Source organism: Sus scrofa, chromosome 15, assembly GCF_054392235.1.
Source record: "Sus scrofa isolate SSC_HxYL_T2T_F1_AM1 chromosome 15, Sscrofa_HxYL_maternal_Yorkshire_Landrace_v2.0, whole genome shotgun sequence".
NCBI lineage: Eukaryota > Metazoa > Chordata > Mammalia > Artiodactyla > Suidae > Sus > Sus scrofa.
In genome coordinates, this window is record NC_139397.1 from 142,920,891 (window position 1) to 142,941,166 (window position 20,276).

General features: G+C 41.3%; 1 protein-coding gene across 7 annotated transcripts in view; it reads right to left on the minus strand.

Moving 5' to 3' along the window:
- The window catches only part of COL4A4 (collagen type IV alpha 4 chain), a 141,688-nt gene that overhangs the window by 114,119 nt on the left and 7,293 nt on the right, over positions 1-20,276 (minus strand). For 6 of the 7 annotated variants that reach the window (XR_014830542.1, XR_014830541.1, XR_014830540.1 and 3 more), the window contains exons 2-4: positions 10,096-10,267; positions 7,021-7,063; positions 1,539-1,616 (exon numbers count right to left, since the gene is read on the minus strand). Coding sequence is in view for 4 of the 7 variants with exons in the window: in XM_085001322.1 (XP_084857448.1) it covers positions 1,539-1,616; positions 7,021-7,063; positions 10,096-10,151 (177 nt within the window). In the remaining 3 variants the exon portion in view is untranslated. Of the gene's footprint in view, positions 1-1,538; positions 1,617-7,020; positions 7,064-10,095; positions 10,268-20,276 lie in introns of those variants that run through there. The other variant, XM_021075271.2, reaches the window with a different exon arrangement.

Here is a 20,276-nt window from a genome sequence, read left to right on the forward strand (position 1 = left end):
CCTGTGCCTTGTAGGTTTTGAGCAGCATCTGTGGCCCGTGACCCACTGCAACCAGTAGTGGCCTGTTCCATCCCACTGTGACAGCCAAAAAAAAAAAAAAAAATGTCTTTGGATTTCATGACATTGGAGGACCACACCTAGCAGGCTTCACCAAAGCAATTGTCCCTCTTTGTCAGGTGGTGTCCTCATGCCCTTCCCACCACAGAGCTGGTGATTCCATTTTTCTTGGGCCTCCAGCTCAAAGAGTCTTAAAGTTTAGATGCGCCGATTACTTCTTTTCAATTGTACAATCTTGGTGCGTTTATATCAACAACCTCACAGGAACAGCAGACTTTTTTCCTGAGGTTGTGTACACTGACATGAAAAAAAGCTACAGCACTTCTTAAATAGCTTGTTTTTAGAGTCCTAACTTTGTCCCAGGCAAATGCTGTTTTTACATTGTATCGTGAAAGTAGCTGGAAAAAGATCAAAATGAATTCTGATCGCCAAAATTCTGAATGTACTAAAGAAAAAAACCAAGGCGTCGAAGCAGAAAGGGATGTGCCATAACTTAAGTTGAATCAGACAGCAGCTTTTAGCAAAGAACTTGACAAAAGAACTGCACCCATATCACGCAACTGCTATGTGAAGATAAAGTGATGCTGTGGGAGAAATATATGGTCCCTTCTCTCAGAAAAGTAACATTTTGTGTCTTTGTAGGCTGATCTTTACTGAATGGTGGGTTTTGAGTATCACACACAGCCCCGTGGGATCGATTTAGACACACTTGAAAATGATCACTGATTGGACTCCAAAATTGTCCAAAGCTTCTGATGCATACCCCTTTCTTATAAGGCTGTGGGATTATTTTTCATCCAAAGGATGGTTGGATTTAATACTCCATCATGGAGGAGTTCGTGCCTGCCAACTGTTACTGTCAGAATATATGAGAGAGGTTCTTTATAAATCTATGTTCAAGAGACCCGAGAAACTGCAACCAAGAAGTTACTGTGCATCTCAGGACAGAGAAGCTAGTGCAGCCGACAAGAGGATCGTCCTGGGGAGACGTGAACAAGATGCTAAACTGCTCTGTGCTGAAGTCTTTGCACTGCAAAGTTGGTACCATAAGAAGGGAAGGGAGTTACTGCGAGGCGTTGGTGAACTAAAGCATTTTGAACACAGGGAATCGTGCCTGGCACATAAGAAGTATGTGATAAATGCTTTGACGACATAACACTATTCCAGAGGATTTTAATGGGTGTTGTTCAAAAGAGAGGCATGTGATTATACGTCTGGAAACGCTACTTTAAACAAAGTTAAGTAGTTTTTTTTTTTTTTTCAGCTCACTGCAGAACTTCTCAGAGCCTTTAAAATGCTGATCTCCAACATGAACATCAATATAGCTACCTTGTACCACAAAATTTTTAATGACAATGGGTAGAATGTTGTATGGAAGATCTACAGAGCATTTCAGCTTGCATAACTGAAGCTTTATGCTCTTAAATTAGTGACCCTCTCTTTCCCCCTCCTATGTCCACGTTGGTTTTTACATCACTTACCCGAGACCCCTTCTCAGGAAAGCACTGGCAAAGGGAGCAATCTCTTCCCCCACAGGGACCAATGAACTTCTTTCCACCCTAGAAAGAGAAGCATCTGATTTAGTTTACCAGTATTCACCGCCTCGCTGGGTCCATCATGTACACATTATAACAAGCACTCTATAACCTGACACATGAGAATGCCAGAGTATACCTCTGAATCTGTGAAAAGACTAAAATTGATCAAGAAGAAGACAAAGCAGTCACCTTGTCACTTGATAATAAAAGGGTTGATGATGAGGGGAGCAGGATAAAAGTGTATGTGAGCTAAGATTTTTTTCAAAGCCTATTTCTGCAGTCACTTTGCTTTAACCAGAATCTTCTGCAATTTCTCTCTCTTGGTAAGACTTCACTTACCCACTTGCAAAAAATCTTTGAATGTTAATTATGTAGTTGCGAAAACTAGATGTACACAATGGTGTTTAACTCAAATTATTCAGCTTGGCCTTTTTTCCTAAGACTCTCTTATTTTACCTCCAAGATCAGTTAGGGCATGTGTTCCCCAAGGAGGCCTTCCTGGGTTAGTGCTATAGTCATAGCCTTGGACTCGGATTAAAATTGTTCTTCATACAATTTTGTATGTGTGTGTTTTTAGGGCCACACAGGAGGTTCCCAGGCCTAAGCGACAGCCACGGCAATGCCAGATCCAAGCAGTGCCTGAGACCTACACCACAGCTCATGGCAATGCCAGATCCTTAACCCACTGAGTGAGGCCAGGAATCAAACCTGCGTCCTCATGGATGCTGGTCAGATTCATTTCTGCTGAGCCATGATGGGAACTCTGTTCTTCATACAGTTTTGATGATACTCTGAGATGGCTTCTCTAATGTGTCTCTCAACCAGAAAGCTCCCAAACTGGAATAATTTGGGCACTCTCCCCACTTTTAGCGAGGTTTTCTCCAACTCTTTTTAGGGAGTTACCCCATACCCACATGTTTTCTTATCTTTAACACTCTCCAAATACACACACACACACACACACACACACCCCATGGGAAGAATCAGCCTCCCCCAAATCCTCATTATGTATATGGAGAGTCATCAGTCACCTCAATGCAAAAGTATAGCCCTAGGGGAACTGTCTCCATAAGTAGATCTTTATAGCCAGCTGTCAGGATGCACCTGCAGTGAAAATGCCATGAGCATCCATTCACAGACAGGGATGCCCATTGGGAGGGAGGAGGTGGTAGAGCAGATCTCTATGCGAGGAGCTGAAGGTGTGGATGGGACCTCACACCTCCATAACTGATAGATCTTTGAAAACTAACAACTAACAACTAACACTAAACATGAGCTTTTAGACTGACAAGTAATAGGGAAACATAAAACAACTGAACGAACATGTACAGTTCTGATAGAAGACCTGTATACATACACAGAAACATACTTGCGTACATAAATATACATGAATATATGTGTACATAAAAATGTATATGTATTATGTATGAGAGGGAAAGGAGTCTAAGTAGCATGTATTTTTCTTTTCAATCAAATAATTAAGACCTCTTTTTTTCTTGAAAAATGTCAAGACATAATTTTTAAAATTTTAAGTTAAGCATTAATAAAAAAATCTTTATAAGCATACCTCTAACGGATCATCGAAAATATATAAAAATGTAAACCTCGACAAGAGCAAGCAATTAGATAATATAAGTTTAAAAACGTATTTGAAGTTTCAGAAATATATGCCTCTTGAGTTTTGAGTAACATTGTTATCTATGAAGGTAGAAACAGTAAGTCCAAAACCCTGATAAGGTTAAAAAAAAGAATTTAAATGCTCAAGGCCAGGTCAGGACAGCAAGAAAGCACTTAAAATAACTGGTTTGAACACTTGGGTTCATTTAAGGTTGGGATCCATTACTATGTGTTCAGTGAAATATCAAAACAACCAGAGAAAAAAAGAAGGTCATTTGATTAGATGGCTTGATAATAAAGGCAAGTTTGTTTTTTGGGTTTTTTGTTTGTTTGTTTGTTTGTTTTTTACTGAATTGTGCCAAGCTTCATTGAGATGTTTGTAGCAAAATTACATTTCAGAGAAGAATGAGTTTAAAGTAGATTAGCAGAATTCTAATAAAGGAACACATATAAAGCTTTGACTTGGACAAATAAAAGCAAAAAACAAGAAGTGATTTTAGTCTCTACAAAGTTCTACATCAGACATATCCCAATAAACATCACTTGAAAGAGGGGAGGCATTTATGAGGAAGAAACTGCACCTCCAAAACAGATTGTAGGATCTCATTAAAAAGAGACAAAAAATATCTCAGGCAAGTCAACATTCAAAAGTATAAACCACATTTACTGGGAGTATACTGGCATTCTCAAAAACCAATGTTATTCTTCTTCAAAGAGAAAAAAAGAAAAGTCACTATCAGTTTTGTCTTGGATATTTTTAAACAAATATGTGCTACCTAGAAAGCTCAAGAAAATACTGTGTTAGTTTCCAGATTAATAATAGGTCCTGCGTTTGTACTTTTATTGGGGTTTTTTGAATAACAACTAACATATGCACATGATAACAATTCAAACAGTACAAATCAGTGTAACGGAAAAAGACATCATTTTCTCCCCCAATTCTGGCCCTCAGTTCCCCCTCCTCAAATCCATGTCTGGGCATTTATGAGCATATTTATACACTGATCACACACACAATACATATGCACACACTCTTCTGGTGATTTTCCCCTTCTTTTATCTTTACTCAAATGGTATATTTCTTTATATCTTGCTCTTTTCACTTAATCATATGTCTTCAAAATCATTCTGAATTAACATATATGGCTACCCATCAAAGTACTATACCTTCTTTAATCAGTTCTTATTCTCCCCCCCTTTTTCTTTTTCTTTTGCTACCAAATACTGCATTTAAACTAATACTCTTGTGAACATATCTTTATTCCTAAGTCAGGTTAAATATGTGTGATAAGTTCTGAAAAGGGAAATTGTTGTGCCAGTAGGCATGTGCATTTAAGCTCCTGATGGATACTGCCAAATTGCCTTCCATAGATTTACAGACTCCATCAATTTATATCTCTACCTTTTTTTCTTTTGCTTTTTAGGGCCACACCTGCGGTATACGGAAGTTTCCAGGTTAGGGGTTGAATCAGAGCTGCATCTTCTGGCCTACACCACAGCCACAGCAACACCAGATCTGAGCTGCACCTGTGACCTACGCAGCAGTTCGCGGCAATCCCAATTCCTTAACCCACTGAGCGAGGCCAAGGATCGAATCAGCATCCTTATGGAGACTACCTGGGTTCGCTTAGCTGAACCACAATGGGAACTTTCTTATATCTCTACCTTTAAAACCCAAGTACAGTACAGCACTATCTTTGAAATCGATAGAATTTCTGCATACCACGAGGTAGTAGGGAGGTCCAGGATAGAATAATATCTGGCTCCAGAGTTATACACACTCAAATGGGACATAAGAAACAAAGGAAGTAAAATATAGCGCTCTGTAAACTTTTATGATAGAAAAAAAGAATATAATACAAAAGAATTTAGAAAAGTCAAGTAAGAGGGGAAAAAACCCCACACACATCTGTTTCCAAACGTTTCTGTTCACTAATTGAAGTGATGCTCGCAAATGCCCATAAACTATAAGTTGGTCAAGTTTGATTACGCCTCTTTCCCACGGGAGAAAACTGAGTCTTGAATAGGCTAAGAGATGAATCCCTGGCAGAGCGAGAACCAAAGGCATCCTATTCCTGGATGCACATGCTTTCTGCTCCTGACTGGACGGGAAAGGAGAAAAGGGGGCAACTTTCTATTTTGGTTTTCTTTGCAAAGACCTATAATGACTTGAATCATGGAAACTGGATTGGGTGGATCCAAGCTGGAGGGAGGATGGATGTGTTTCCTGGCATGATTTAAACCAGTCCAGCTGTCTCATGACCAACCTGACTGCAGGCTGCCTCTTGTAGGAGTTCCTAGAAATGTCTGAAGTTGGGTTCAATAACTTAGATTCTTTAGTGAGGAAGCAGGAGAAAGAGGACTTATTACGGAATGTTCTAGGTTTATCTTTCTCCAGAGTTAAAATGTTCACATTTAGTCTTATACGTCTTAATTAATCCTGTAATGGCCCAGCTTCTTCTTGCACCCCTCTGAAAAAAGTTTTGAAAAAAGAGCTCTGTTATAAAATAAAGAACTCTCCAATATATGGGAAATTAAATAACCTGTCTTGACTATAGAATATAAAAGAAACTTTGGAGTTCATCTAATCCAACTCTTCAATTTTACAAATAAGAAAATAATTCCAGAGAGTGAATTGTTTAAAAGTATACTAACAAAGAATGCATAAAGCCCAAAGTTAGTCGAAGGAAAGAAATCGTAAAAAACAGAACAGAAATAAATAAAATAAAGATAAACAATAGAAAAGAATCCATGAAACTAACAGTTGGTTGTTTGAAAAGGTTAAAAAAAAAAAAAAAACAACTGTTTAACTCTTTAGACAGACTCAACAAAAAAAAAAAAAAAAAAAAAGAGGGCCCAAATCAATAAAACCAGAAATGAAAAAGGAGAAGTTATAACCAACACCACAGAAATACAAAGGATCCTAAGAGATCTTTAGGCAACTACTATAAGCAACTACATGCCGATAAAATAGACAACCTAGAAGAAATAAACAAATTATTAGAAAGGTACAATCTCCCAAAATGAACCAGGAAGAAATAAAAATATGAACAGACTGATCGCAAGCTGAAATTGAAACTGTGATTAAAAATCTCTCAACAAACAAAAGTCCAAGACCAGATGGCTCAACAGGTGAATTCTATCAAACATTTAGAGAAGAGTTGACACCTATCCTTCTGAAATTATTCTGAAAAACTTCAGAGGAAGGAACTCTTCTGAGCTCATTCTATGAGGGCACCATCACCCTGAAACCAAAATCACACAAAGATATCACAAAAAAAGAAAAGTATAGGCCAATATCACTGATGAGCATTACACGCAAAAATCCTCAACAAAATACTAGCACACTGACTCCAGCAATAAATCAAAAGGATGATACCCCATGATTAAGTGGAATTTAACCCAGGGATGCAAAGATTTTTTCAATATCCACAAATCAATCAGTGTGATATATTACATTAACAAACTGAAGAATAAAAACCATATGATCATCTTGATAAATTCAGAAGAAGCTTTTGAAAAAAATTAATATCCATTTATGATAAAAACTTTTCAGAAAGTGGGCACAGAGGGAACCCACCTCAACATAATAACCTATAATAACCTACAATGGAAAAGAATCTGGAAAAGAATATATACATATATACATATAACTGAATCGCTTTGCAGTTCACCTGAAACTAGCTCAGCACTGTAAATGAACTACACTTCCACTTTTAAAAAAATGATTTAAAAAGATGTAATAAAAATAACGCATTCAGTACAGTGAGTTATCAACATGCAGTCAGACCTCATTAACGGTACTTACCCCACATGCATGTTGTACGGAAGAAAGAATAAGTATGAGCAACCTATGAAAAAGCAAAAATGTAGAATAACTGTTTGTTTTCCTGCAAAACAAATTAAAAAGAAAATAGAACAAAAGAATTCACGCCAGAAAGCTTTTTTATTTTTATTTTTATTTATTTATTTATTTATTTTTTGTCTTTTTGCTATTTCTTGGGCCGCTCCCGCGGCATATGGAGGTTCCCAGGCTAGGGGTCGAATCGGAGCTGTAGCCACCGGCCTGCGCCAGAGTCACAGCAACGCGGGATCCGAGCCGCGTCTGCAACCTACACCATAGCTCACGGCAACGCCGGATCCTTAACCCACTGAGCAAGGGCATGGATCGAACCCGCAACCTCATGGTTCCTAGTCGGATTCGCTAACCACTGCGCCACCACGGGAACTCCCAGAAAGCTTTTTTTAAAAAAATCCCTAAGTTGCTGTCCCCAGCTGACTGTCATCAGTGACGAGATAAATGTTACCCTCTCTCTGGGTGTCATCACTACATTTTCTCTTTTTCATCAGTCAAGAAGGACTCTCACCCCTTTCGTGTGGTCCTCCTTGTGCCGGGTCCAGTGGGGACAGTCGGAAGGTGAGACCCCAATGGATGAGTGAAGGGAGACAGCTCTTGGAATGAAAACTAAAAGAGAGAGGGAAGGAGGCAGCTTTGCCCAGGGCAGTGCGGGGACTAGCGTGTCTGGATGCCCTCAGAGACAGCCAGCTGGAAGCAGGAAAGAAACCCACCTGGACTGGGGAGATGGTTCCGGAAATAATAGGAACAAGTCAGGGACGAGCGAGGTAGGTCAGGGTCTTACAGGAGAGGGAGAAATCCAACCGGGGTAACATCCTTATTGGAAACGAATGTAACAACGAGAGATGCAAGCAACAAGAACTGAATGTGGGTGTCCCTCCCACCTGCGCCCTGGCCAAGTTCATATGTTGAAACCCTAACCTCCGTGGGACAGAAGGAGGAGGTGGAGGTTCCGGGAGTAATTGGCTCATGGGGCTGGAGTCCCGGCCAATGGGATTATTCCCCTTATAACAGGGAGCAGGGGAGCTCTGTAGCCGCCCTCCTTCTGCCCTGTAAGGATATGAGAAGCTGGCACCCCTTCTCCCCACCCTTCTCTTGGAATTCATGGAAAGTCAAGTCAAGGCCAGGTTGGCATCTCAGTGCAGTAACAGCGTAAAGTAAGAAAATTTTAAAGAGGGACCTTAAATACAGGGAATAAATCAAACTACTGACAACTACTGTCGGTTAATCAAGTCCTTATCTCTTTGGACTTTTGTAAATACGAACGGGATACATCTTACAGCAATTTTGGCCTCTGTCCATCTAGTCTCATTAAAATAGTAGGCAGGGGAGTGCCCATTGTGGCTCAGTGGGCTAAGAACAAGACAGGGTGCCCATAAAGATATGGGTTCCACTCCTGGACTCGCTCAGTAGGTTAAGGATCCGGTGTTGCCACAAGCTGCGGCGAGGAAGCAGATGCAGCTTGGATCCAGCATTGCTGCGGCTGTGGCTGTGGCTGCAGATGCAGCTCTGATTACACCCCTAGCTTGGAAACCTCCATATGTCACAGGTAAGGCTGTAAAAAGAAAAAAAAAAAATTGTGGTCAGGGTAGGTATTTCCACATTTTGCACAAGAGCAAACGGACTCAGAAATGTCGAATGAAGCATCTGATAAGGTTGCAGGCAGAGGGGCTCCGAGCCGGTTCAGGACAGATCTGGACTCTGGTTACTGTTTTAACTCTCTTCCCTCTGCTTGTTCCTCCTGCTGCTGCGTATATTTAAAAATAAGGCAACCCCTATTTTTCTTTAAAGAAGGCTTTGAAATTAAGATTACTTTGTAGTTTCCTTCACACTGGCTCTAAATAGATAAGACCTGGCTGCATTTCTGAAATAAATGGTTTCCTCTCAACAGCCTCTCTCCTTCATTGACCATTGATATGCATTCATCAGCTTCAAAACTTTTCATATTTTTTACTATTTAACACTTCCCTGTCTTAACTCGATATTTTTTTAGTCACCTCGAGCAATCTCCTATTCATTTCCTACTGCTGCTGTAATGCACTGCTCCAAACTTGGTGGCTTAAAACGACTCAGATGTTCTTTCTTACGGTTCCGAAGGTCAGAAGCCTGACATGGGTCTCACTGCAAAAGAATCAAAGTGTTGGCAGGCTGTGCTGGGTTGAGGCTCCAAGGGAGACTGAGTTTCCTTGCTTTTTCCAGATTCTAGGGGCTGCCTGCATTCCTTGGCTCATGGTCATGTCCACCTTCAAAGCCAGCAGTGATCCGCTGAGTATCTGTCCAGCTGCACCCCTCTGATCTCTGCTGGCCTTGTCACATGTCCTTCTCAACTCTCCCTCTTTCACTTCTAAAGACCTTGATGATTATACTGGGCTCACCCAGATAATCCACGATAATGTCCCCACTGTAAGGTCAGCTGATGAGCAACTTAATTTCACCTACAACCATAATTTATCCTTGCCACGTAAGGAGACATTCCTAGGCTCCAGTGATTAGGATGCGGGCATCTCTGGGGGTCGTTATTCTGCCTACCACATTCCTGAAGTGCATTGTCCTAACTCCACTAGTTATAGGGACCCTGCTGCTATGAATTTATGGGAAAGTTTTTGCTACTCAAACCTAGGGAGTAGAAGAGGAAGAATCGGTGGCCTTGTGTAGTGTAACCTCCCATTGGGTGGTCACGTGGGTGCAACTGAGGAAGAATAGAGAGGACTGCTGTTGTGTGTGTGTGTGTGTTTGTGTGTCTGCCCCTGTGGCATGTGGAAGCTTCCGGGCCAAGGATCGAACCAGGGACCTGAGCCACAACAGTGACAATGCTGGATCCTTAACCCACTGAGCCACAAGGGAGCTCCGAAGGATTGCTGTTTAATAATAAAAATGAAATGCAGAATGGCAGCAGACAATAATCCATAGATTCCTGGAATAATTTAGATTTTTGACTCAGAAGCATTCAGATCATTTACACCCATAGAACCAACATTTAAGAGACATTATTAAATGAAAGCCAGTGGTCGTACTGAGGACACTCACCAGGAATCTGCAGCCAAGGGCTTGATCCACCTGAAAGAGCAGCTTACCAAGGCCATGTGCACAATTACTTCATAGTTAAGTCTTGGTACTTAAAAAAAATTCTGCCACTCTTCTCTTCTCTTCCAGAAGACTCTTGTTTACAAGTGAGGGCTCTATGTCCTGGGTTTAAAGTCTGTATATGTTAAATATAAATATATCTCTTAAAACGCAGCATGCATCACAAGGTTGAAAATCATTACTGTCATTCTTCAGACTTAGCAATGGAAATATTTTCTAAGGGGGAACTTCAGTAGTGTTTTTGACATAATCTTTCCTCAGTGATGGCTAAACTGAATACATATCATTTTTTATTCTTAGATGTAAAAATACATCTTTCTGTTATCAATGTATTTTTGAGAAATGAAAAGATTTACATTTCTAATGTTTGTACGAAAATCACTTGCTTCATTTCGCTAAGTGGAATTTTCTTCCATTTAGTCTTTTCCCTCAAGAATCCAAGCTAAAATTGACTCAAGCGCTTTTTTTTTCAATTTTTTTTAAAGCTAAAAAAGAAATCCCCTAGCATTAAACATATATACTTTGGAGTTCCCATTATGGCTCAGCAGTAACAAATCTCACTAGTATCCATGAAGATTGGGGTTCGATCTCTAGCCCCACTCAGTGGGTTAAGGGTCTGGTGTTGCCATGAGCTGTGGTATAGGTTGCAGACGTGGCTTGGATCTGGCATTGCTGTGGCTGTAGGCAGCTGTGGGTGGCAGCTGCAGCTCCAATTTGGCCCCTAGCCTGGGAACTTCCATATGCCACAGATGTGGCCCTATAAAGGAGAAAAAGAAATACACATTTTTGCCTACTTACAGCAAATACATATAAACATGTTTTTTATGTAAAATGGTACAACTGCTGTGGGAAACATTTTGGCAGGACCTCAAAAAGTGAAACATAGAGTTACGATATGAACCAGCAAATTCATTCCAGGTACATACCCCACAGAGCTGACAACATATGTCCACACAGAAGCTTATATGTGAATATTCACTGGGGTTTATTTATAATAGTCAAAAAGTGGGAACGACCCACTTCAGCTGATGAATAGATAAGCAAAACACGCTATTTCCATAGAATGGAATACTATTCAGCCATAAAAAGGAATAAAGTACCAATCCAAGACACAACATGGATGACCCTTGGAAACGTTATGCCAAGTGAAAGAAGTCGCATACGATATAATCCATGCATGTGAAATGTCCAGAATAGAACAGGCATGTCCACATAGACAGAAACCTGACTAGTAATTATCAGGGTTGGGAGGAGAGGAGTTGGGAAGCCCAGGGCTTCTTTTTGAGACGATGGAAATGGTCTGGGATTAGACAGTGGTGGTGGTTGCACCATTTTATAAGGACACTAAAACCACTGAATCTATAAACCTTAAAAGAGTTCAAATGGTGTGTTTTGTGACCTTAACCTCAATTTTTAAAAAGAAAAAAATATTTTGACTCAAAGAACTGTATACTTTGATAAAAGATCTCTTGGCTTCAAAGAATTGAAATGTCTTATCTTTAATACTTTGGCTTCTCTGAAGACCTGTAAGAATTGGGTAGAGAGAAAGAAACTGAGAATGTAGAATGCTACAAGCTCTTTTTAAATTTCTGGATGAAATCTGGATAAACTAACTCGATGCTGTATTTATGAGAGATTAGTTTTCCAAGTAAGTGGTAGAACAACATTCCATGATAGCTTTAAAACCAAGGAGAAACAAAATCACCTTGAGTACCTAGATTTTTTTTTTTTGGTCTTTTTTTTTTTCTTTTCCAGGGCCCCACCCACGGCATATGGAGGTTCCCAGGCTAGGGGTCTGATTGGAGCCATAGCTGCAACCTATACCACAGCTCAGGGCAATGCCGGATCCTTAACCCACTGAGCGAGGCCAGGGATTGAACCCACAGCCTCATGGTTCCTAGTCAGATTCGCTAACCGCTGAGCCCTGAGGGGAGCTCCTTGAGTCCAAAGATTTTTTTAACACCAAAACACAGATACTGATGCAATTAGTCTCCACAAATATTGTGATAAAGGGGTGCATCAAGGGGATTTTATTCAAAGAGAGTATTGCTGTGGTCACCTTTCAGAGGAAGAATGCCTGATGGTGACCCCAACACCTAAGAGTTTCTCAGTACATTTTAACTGAATGGCTGGCTGGCTGGCTGGCTGGCTGGCTGGCTGGCTGGACGGCTGAACCAATCTGCAGAAGCCTGACTGGTCTCCCATTGGTCAGGGGACCCTGCGACATGGAAGGACACTGCTGTGCTGGGAACAGCCAATGCATTCCCATCACCATGCATTTCATTACCATATAAGCTCTATGAGAAGATGGCTTTTGTCTTTTTATTCACTGATTTTTCCCCCATAATAGTGCTTGGAATATAGCAAGTGCTCAATATATTCACTTATTGGGTGAATGGACTTATAGGAGTCAGTCTGGGACCTTCAGAATATGAATCGAATATATTACATGGGGGATGTAAGATGAGGTGAATTTTGACTACACAAGAGGAAGAAGGGAGAAAGAAGCAGATGGAGAGAAAAATCATAACGGCATTGGAGGAAGTAATGAGAAGCCAACACTTCCTGATTGTTTGTGGGACCCTCTGCTAAGAGTGTTGCCCACGTCAAGTCAGTTATTTTCACCACGGTTTAATAAGAAAAGTATTGTTTTCATTGTGTAAGAAAAACACACTGGGAGTTCCCGTTGTGGTGTATGTATCCTTGAGGACTCAGGTTCAATCCCTGGCCCCGCGAAGTGGGTTAAGGATCCGGCGTTGCCCTGAGCCACGGCATAGGTCGCAGATGCAGCTCAGATCCTGCGTTGTTGTGGCTGTGGCGCAGGCCAGCAGCTGCAGCTCCAATTCAACCCCTGGCCTGGGAACTTGCGTATGCTGCAGGTGCAGCCCTAATTTTTAAAAAAAAAGAAAGAGAAAAACACACTGGATCAGTTTAGGTAACTTGTACAAAGTTATGGAGCTAATATAGGGAAGATTGGGGTTTCTGGACTCAAGCACGTGTTCCTTGTTCAGCTGACACCCCAGGTTGGCAGCCTTCAGATTTTTCTGCTCTCAGACTCTCATAAGAATTTTGAAAAATCTAGGCAAACCCCCTATTCTTTTGTTTTCATTTAACATCTGAAAGCTTTATTCTACTTTTTATTGCAGAGAGTAGAATTTGGAACACTGTAAATGGTTTCCTATAAAATGAAACTGCTGCAGCACCATTGTAGAGGAAGCCTCCAAACCACAATGTCAGGCAATCTGTCTTTCATCATCATCAATCTAAAATATGTTCATACAGTTTTTAACAGTATTTTTCTTCTTGAATTTATGTTTACCTTCCACTGCCCCACATATATCCTAGTGCAATATAATTTTATACTTGAAAATCATATTGATTACTCTCCCATATTTCTCTGCAACAAAAACATGTATATACATTCAGTAACTTTTTATTTCTTAGGATCACAAATCTCTGTCTTAAGAATTTTTTTCTCCTGGATTGGTTTATCGTTATGATTATCAGTAGTACATAATTCATCAAAAACATAAATAAATTTGAATCTTGATAAACGACTAAACATTAAAAGTGAAATCATACTGGAAATGTCATTGACTACAGAAGAACTAGCATTTTTGTTTTTCATCTAGTTTATTTAGCTCTAGATTAATTACACATCTTACTGGAAGGAGAGGTTCAGCAACAATCCTACTTCCGTTTTAATTTTTAAAGCTGTAAATCCTAACAAACCTTGTTCACAAAATTAGGAAGTTGTTTCTGGAAGGAATGTATGACACAAATGTCACTCAATTCTTAGAACTTCTCTTGATTTGTCCATCAAAAGCAATATAGAATATATCATCAATAATCATTTATGAATGCTCTACCAATGGATAGTCTTCCTTCAACAGCGATAAAAGCAAAAAGTGGGAAATTTCAGGGAGTGTGGCGCCCAGGAGATTGATGCTTTCTGTTCTCAGCACCTGCATGTACACCACCCTTCATCTGGCCCCGCAAACAATCTGGACCAAGCAGGTTGGTAACCTTTGGGATGGATGGGGAGATGGGGACAGGTGGAGGAATGACTTTCTTTTGAAAAGTAGAAAGAACTTTACGAAAGGGGAAGTAGAACCTGGAGCAAAAGCTCATTTTCTGATAGAACAAGTCTAACAAAGACTATCTATAGCAGTTGAGAATCTGGAAAGTCCTTATTTTAATTAACTTTCCACACCGCTTGCGTAACCCTTTAGAATCTTTTGGTCACCCAAGGGTACAGGTACCTCAGTTTGGAGCTCTCTGCTTTAGGTGAGCTGCCAAAGGTAAAACAACTGCCTTGTTCACAGTTTTACCTGGAGCCAGCCTCAGATGACTCTGCACTCATCCCAGGCATCTGCCTAGCTGGAAAACAAAGCCATGAATGCATTGCAGAGATGTCAGGGCTGTTGTGCCCAGGGTTCAGATGGTCACAGCTGAGCAGGGGACAATGTGGCATCAGCGGGATGGCATGAACGGCGGTGTGTACAGCTCTCTCTTACACTTTTGACAGCACCACAAAAATACCCCATCACTCAGAAGAGCATCCCTCTAACCTCTCTTCTCATAAATAAATAAAAGGCTGTCATCACATGGGATTGGCCAAGGGAGTGTGTTTCCACTGGAGTCTATTTTAAAAAAAATTTTATTAAAAAGCCTCAACAACCCAAATGCTATGCTACTAAACCATATGCAAAAATTAGCATTGGGAGATTGTCTACCTAGGAAACTTGGGCTAAAGTTCTGTACCTTTCAAAAAAAACAAGCTTTGAAGTTCCCGTTGTGGCACAGTGGAAACAAAATCTAACTAGTATCCATGAGGATGCAGGTTCGATCCTTAGCCTCCTTCAGTGGGTTGGGGATCTGGCATTGCCGTGAGCTGTGGTGGAGGTTGAAGACAAAGCTTGGATCCCGAGTTGCTGTGGCTGTGGTGTAGGCCAGCAGCTGTAGCTCCAATTCGACTCCTAGCCTAGGAACTTCCATATGCCACAAAAAGCCAAAAAAAAAAAAAAAAAAAAAAAAAGCAAGCTTTATTTCCCCAGCTATTATTCTCATGAAGGGAGCGCTGTATCAGAGCCCCCTCTTTCAGCCCCTCTAAGTGGGGGCATGGCCAGGTTTTCACTACCTGATTCTGTCTCCCCAGGATAACCACCTGCCCCAACCAAGAGCTTGAGGTAGGGACACAGAACTCTGGGCTGGAGGATGGTACAAAAAAAGAAAAAAATCAGTCTTCTTGGAGAGCTGAAATTAAGACCCTGAGAGAAGAAAGGGAGATGAAGGAGGAAGGATGTATCCAGAGATGATCTAAGGACAGCTGGGCATTAGGACACGGGGACCGGTCAAGGCCAAGTGCCAGCCTGAACTTAGAGGAAACAGATAAGCTGAGTAATCCTCAAAAGCTGTTTTTGAGAGAGGGAAATGCAAAAGAGAAAGACAGAGAGTCTCATGAGAAGATGAAAAAACTAGCTCATTCTCAAGAGAATCCTCTCATTTCTTATGCAGTTTTGTCGTCAATTCCCTTTTCTTGCGCAAATTGACCTGTGCAGCTGAGAGAGTCTGACAAAGAAAGCACTCCCCCCATCACAGCTGGTTTTAGGGGGCAACACCCCAAAAGGGAAGCTGATCATAGGTGCCCTGCGTCTTTGACATCCATATCACTCACTGACCCAAGTCCACAGGTTCCTGCCCAGCAGTGAATTTCTATCAGCAATTTCTACCATGAATATTCAGCAGGTGTCATTGTGTTCCCTCCCTCCAACTCCCTGGGATATTTTTTTCTTTAATGGTCAGGCCTGTGGCATATGGAAGTTCCTGGGCCAGGGACCGCATCTGAGCTGAAGCTGCAACCTACATACAATACAGCAGCAGCAAAGCTGGATCCTTTAACTCACTGTGTCAGGCAGGGGAGCAAACCCAGGCCTCCACATTGACGAGAGCTGCTGCAGTCAGATTCTTAATGCATTGCACCAGAGCAGGCACTCCCCTGGGATAATTTTTTTCCCGCAACGCTTTGTGAAAGATTCCTGGACTCCAATTCCCCTGGGACTCCCTATGAGTCTCTGCCTGGTGTTTTCCAAATATTGGGTCTGGGAGCAGGATCTGAGATCTTCCAAATCATTATCTGTACCATGGGAAACGTGTTTTCTCTGCAACCCAATCTTGGGCAGAAATACACTCTGCTGAGGTTCTCATTGATTGGAGGCTGGGTAGGCGGGTGGGGGAATGGCCAAAATTGGAGAATGAGATAAACAGGAGACTGATAATCTGCCAGGCACAAAAGGTAGCAGAAATATAATGTCTTCTTTTCTCAAATAACATAAGTCTTTGAGCTCTCTCTAATAAGGTTTGTTCTTTCGGTCAAATCATTTCCTACTAAGTCAATGACTGCATGTTCTTTCCTTTAACTTTCTGACACTGAGCTATTTGAAGACCGTCTTTCCAAGGCTAATTTTTTAAAATAGTCTGACCACTTATTTGTATATACCTTTATCTTTCCAAAAATAGACTTCCCAAAGGCTCAGCTTTTGTAAAGAAATAAGCAAGAAGCCTCAGGGGTTAGAAAAACACTCTCAGGAGGTCCCCTTGTGGCTCAGTGGTAATGAGCCCAACTAGTATTCATGAGGATACAGATTGAATCCCTGGCCTCGCTCAGTTGGTTAAGGATCTGGTGTTACCCTGAGCTGTGGTGTAGGTCACTGACACAGCTCAGATCACATGTGGCTGTGGCTGTGGTGTAAGCATGCAGCTGCAGCTCTGATTTGACCCTTAGCCTGGGAACTTCCATATGCCAAGGGTGTGGCCCAAAAAAGAGAAAGAAAGAAAGAAGGAAGGAAGAAAGAAAGAGGAAGGAAGGGAGGAAGGAAGGAAGGAAGGAGAGAAGGAAGGAAGGAAGGAGGAAGGAAGGAAGGAAAGAGAAGAGAAGAGAAGAGAAGAGAGGAGAGGAGAGGAGAGGAGAGGAGAGGAGAGGAGAAGAGAAGAGAAGAGAAGAGAAAAGAAAAGAAAAGAAAAGAAAAGAAAAGAAAAGAAAAGAAAAAGGCTCCCAGAGAAAGAATGGCATGTCTGGTCCACTGTGATGGCTGGACATCTCCTTTAAGGCTCACACTTTCCCTATTAAGAGATCTCCTGAACTTTTCCCAACATTCAAGTTGGTTACTTTCTAAAACCCCGTATCTTTGGGTTGGCTCTACCTGCAGATTATCAAAACCTTCAGCTTAATTTGAGCTTTTTAACAAAAACAGTCAATCTCAACAAACATCACAAGGCTTTTAAAGCAAGTCATGAATCTGTGTGGTCCATGGACCACTGGAATGTGGCTGGAGCTTCATGTTCTCTGAGAAAGAACTGGGTAAAACTTGAGAACTACTCAAGTAAATTCTTGAGAGTCTCTCTAAGTTCCAACTTGACCAGAATGTTGCTGGATTGCAGCCAAGCCCGCCCCCACCTTGCCTTCCCTCTAGGTTCAACTGAACTGTTTGAAAGTATGACCGAGTCCTCAGTTGACCTTGGAATTGAGTTGGCTGGTCCAAAGGCAGAGGGACCGTATTTCAGGTAACCCATCATTCTGCCAATATAGGCCATTATTATCATTTTCTCCATGAGGTCTCCTCCCAACATCAGCAGAAAATTTGACAACAATCATGTTGTCATCACGTGGGAAATACATGGAGGTGATGCATGTTCCACAAACATGCAACTGATTCTCAAAACTGGGTGTGCACTTCACCTCCAAGTGAAGAATGACATTCTTGACTCAGCTGGCTGTGCATATGTCTCTTGCCAAAAGCACTACTCCCCCAAGTTTCTATTGGTCTGTGATTTTCCTCACTGGGCAGGGCTGAAGGGACTCTGTTGGAACTCTCTGGGACTTCTGGGAACTGCCTTTGGGGACAAGCTCTGGCAGTGACATCCCTTGGTCCCACGAGGAAGGGTCACCCCCTCCCCCCGCCACCAACCATAAAGGGAGGCTGGCATTTGCCTTTGATGACTTTTTTCCTTCTCCACAGAGACGGCTGTCTTTCTCTCCTGGTACCTTGTATTCTCAGGGTGAGGGATTAAGAGCAGGACTCTGGAGTTAGAAAGATTTGGGTCCAGATCTTGATCACTTATCAGTATAACCCTGAGCACATGTGTACCCCCCACCCTGAGCTCTTGAGTTCTCCCTGTGTAAAATTAATGCTGGAGAGAACCACACTGAGTTAAAATTAGTGCCTAGCGCAGTCCCTGGCATGTGGTGGCAGCTCAATAAAATGTTTATTTCCTGCCTTCCTAATTCGTCCTGCAGGCAAAAGGAGCTCCCCATAAATTAAGAGAAGGGTTAGAAGACAGGAACTGAGACAAGCCTGGCAGACCTCAGGGGGGCTATGGAGACACCTGATCTGGGAAGAGAGGATGACCTCGGGAAATGAGAAAGAGGAATAAACTGCGCCAGTCCCTCCTAAAGTACCTTTTAAACATCAGGAGAAGTTATTGAGAGGGTGATTCTGCCGTTAGTGTAGAGGGCACACAGGAGGACACGTCTAGTTGGAATCAGCGTTAACATAAGCAGACCCTGAGAAGACACTAGGAAAAGGTCGGCATTTGGTTTTATCAACCAGAACGCTGCCCGCATCTGCCTTGCTTTTGGCAGGAGTTGGTTCTAGAGCCTGAGTCTCCTCAGCGGGTTTTCCCTAAAGGACAAGACTTGGAACTAGACTCCACTAGGAATGCCTCTGCCACTCTGGAACCTGATAATTGATTCACGGGCATCGCTGAAACCTGGGCTGCAGAGCTAAGCCATCACATACTCTGCTACAGACCGTGAAATACAGCCAGGTTCAGTGGCGACTTTACACACTGGAAAATAACTGAGCAAAGCCCAGAGAAGGTGCATGTATTGGATGCAGGTGTCATATGGGCAGAGTGGACAAGACAATCAGCAACCGGAAGTTTCACAAAGCCATAAAGGATTCCACTATTAAAGTAAGACTGCTTCCCTACTAAAATTTGAAAATGAGATTTTTTTTTTTGAGACTTCAGAAATTAAGGATAAGTAGGGGTCTACACTAATTTTTTTTGGTCTCTTTAGAGCCACAGTTGCAGCATATGGATATTCCAGGCTGGGGTGGAATCAGACCTGCAGTTGCCAGCCTATACCACAGCCACAGCAACACCGGATCTGAGATGAAACTCAGATGCAAACTATGCCACAGCTTGAGGCAAGGCTGGATCCTTAACCCACTGAGCGAGGCCAGAGATCAAACCTACATCTTCACAGACACTATGTCAGATTCTTAACCTGCTGAGCCACAACAGGAACTCCTACATTGAAAATTTTTTAACAAAAGCATAGAGGGAAAAAATAAAATAATACATAAAATCTTGAGTACAGGTGAAAATTACAGGATTTGCAAATTCAAATCCATTAAATATGTAATAATATTTAAAATTTAAAGTGGCTTTTTATTGACTAGACTGGCATTCATCCAAAGGAAAAAAATTTGGGAATCATCTCCATATACCTTTATACAACATAAATAAACACTTATGATTATTATTCAATGAGGAACTATCTGTCAATTTCCCATTTTGTATCAGATTCCATGCTACACTATAGATGCAAAAATGAATTTGATTTACCTGAAGCAAATCAATATTACTTTTAAATAAATTGGGAAAAGTTAAAGATGCATATTATAATCACTAAAGCAACCACTAACAAAAATTCAGAGAGCTATAACTAGAAGTCAACAAAAATTAAAATGGAACACTAAAAAATATTTGACTAAACAAAAGAATCCTAGAAAGAACAACAACAACAAAAAAAGCAGATGAAACAGATAAAAAGTAAATAGAGAGAGGACAGACCTAAAAATAATTATATAAACTACATGAAAACATACTAAAAACTATTAAAAGGCAAGACAGTCTTAAAACAGAAAAAAGAAAAATCCCAGTATATGGAGCCTACAAGATACACACTTTGAATAAAAAGACTCAAATAGATTGAAAGTAAAAGGCTGAAAAAGTATATACCGCACAAACAGTAAGCAAAAGAAAAGCAGACTGGCCATATATAGTCTTTTTAGGGCCACACCTGCAGCACATGGAGGTTCCCAGGCTAGGGGTGGAAT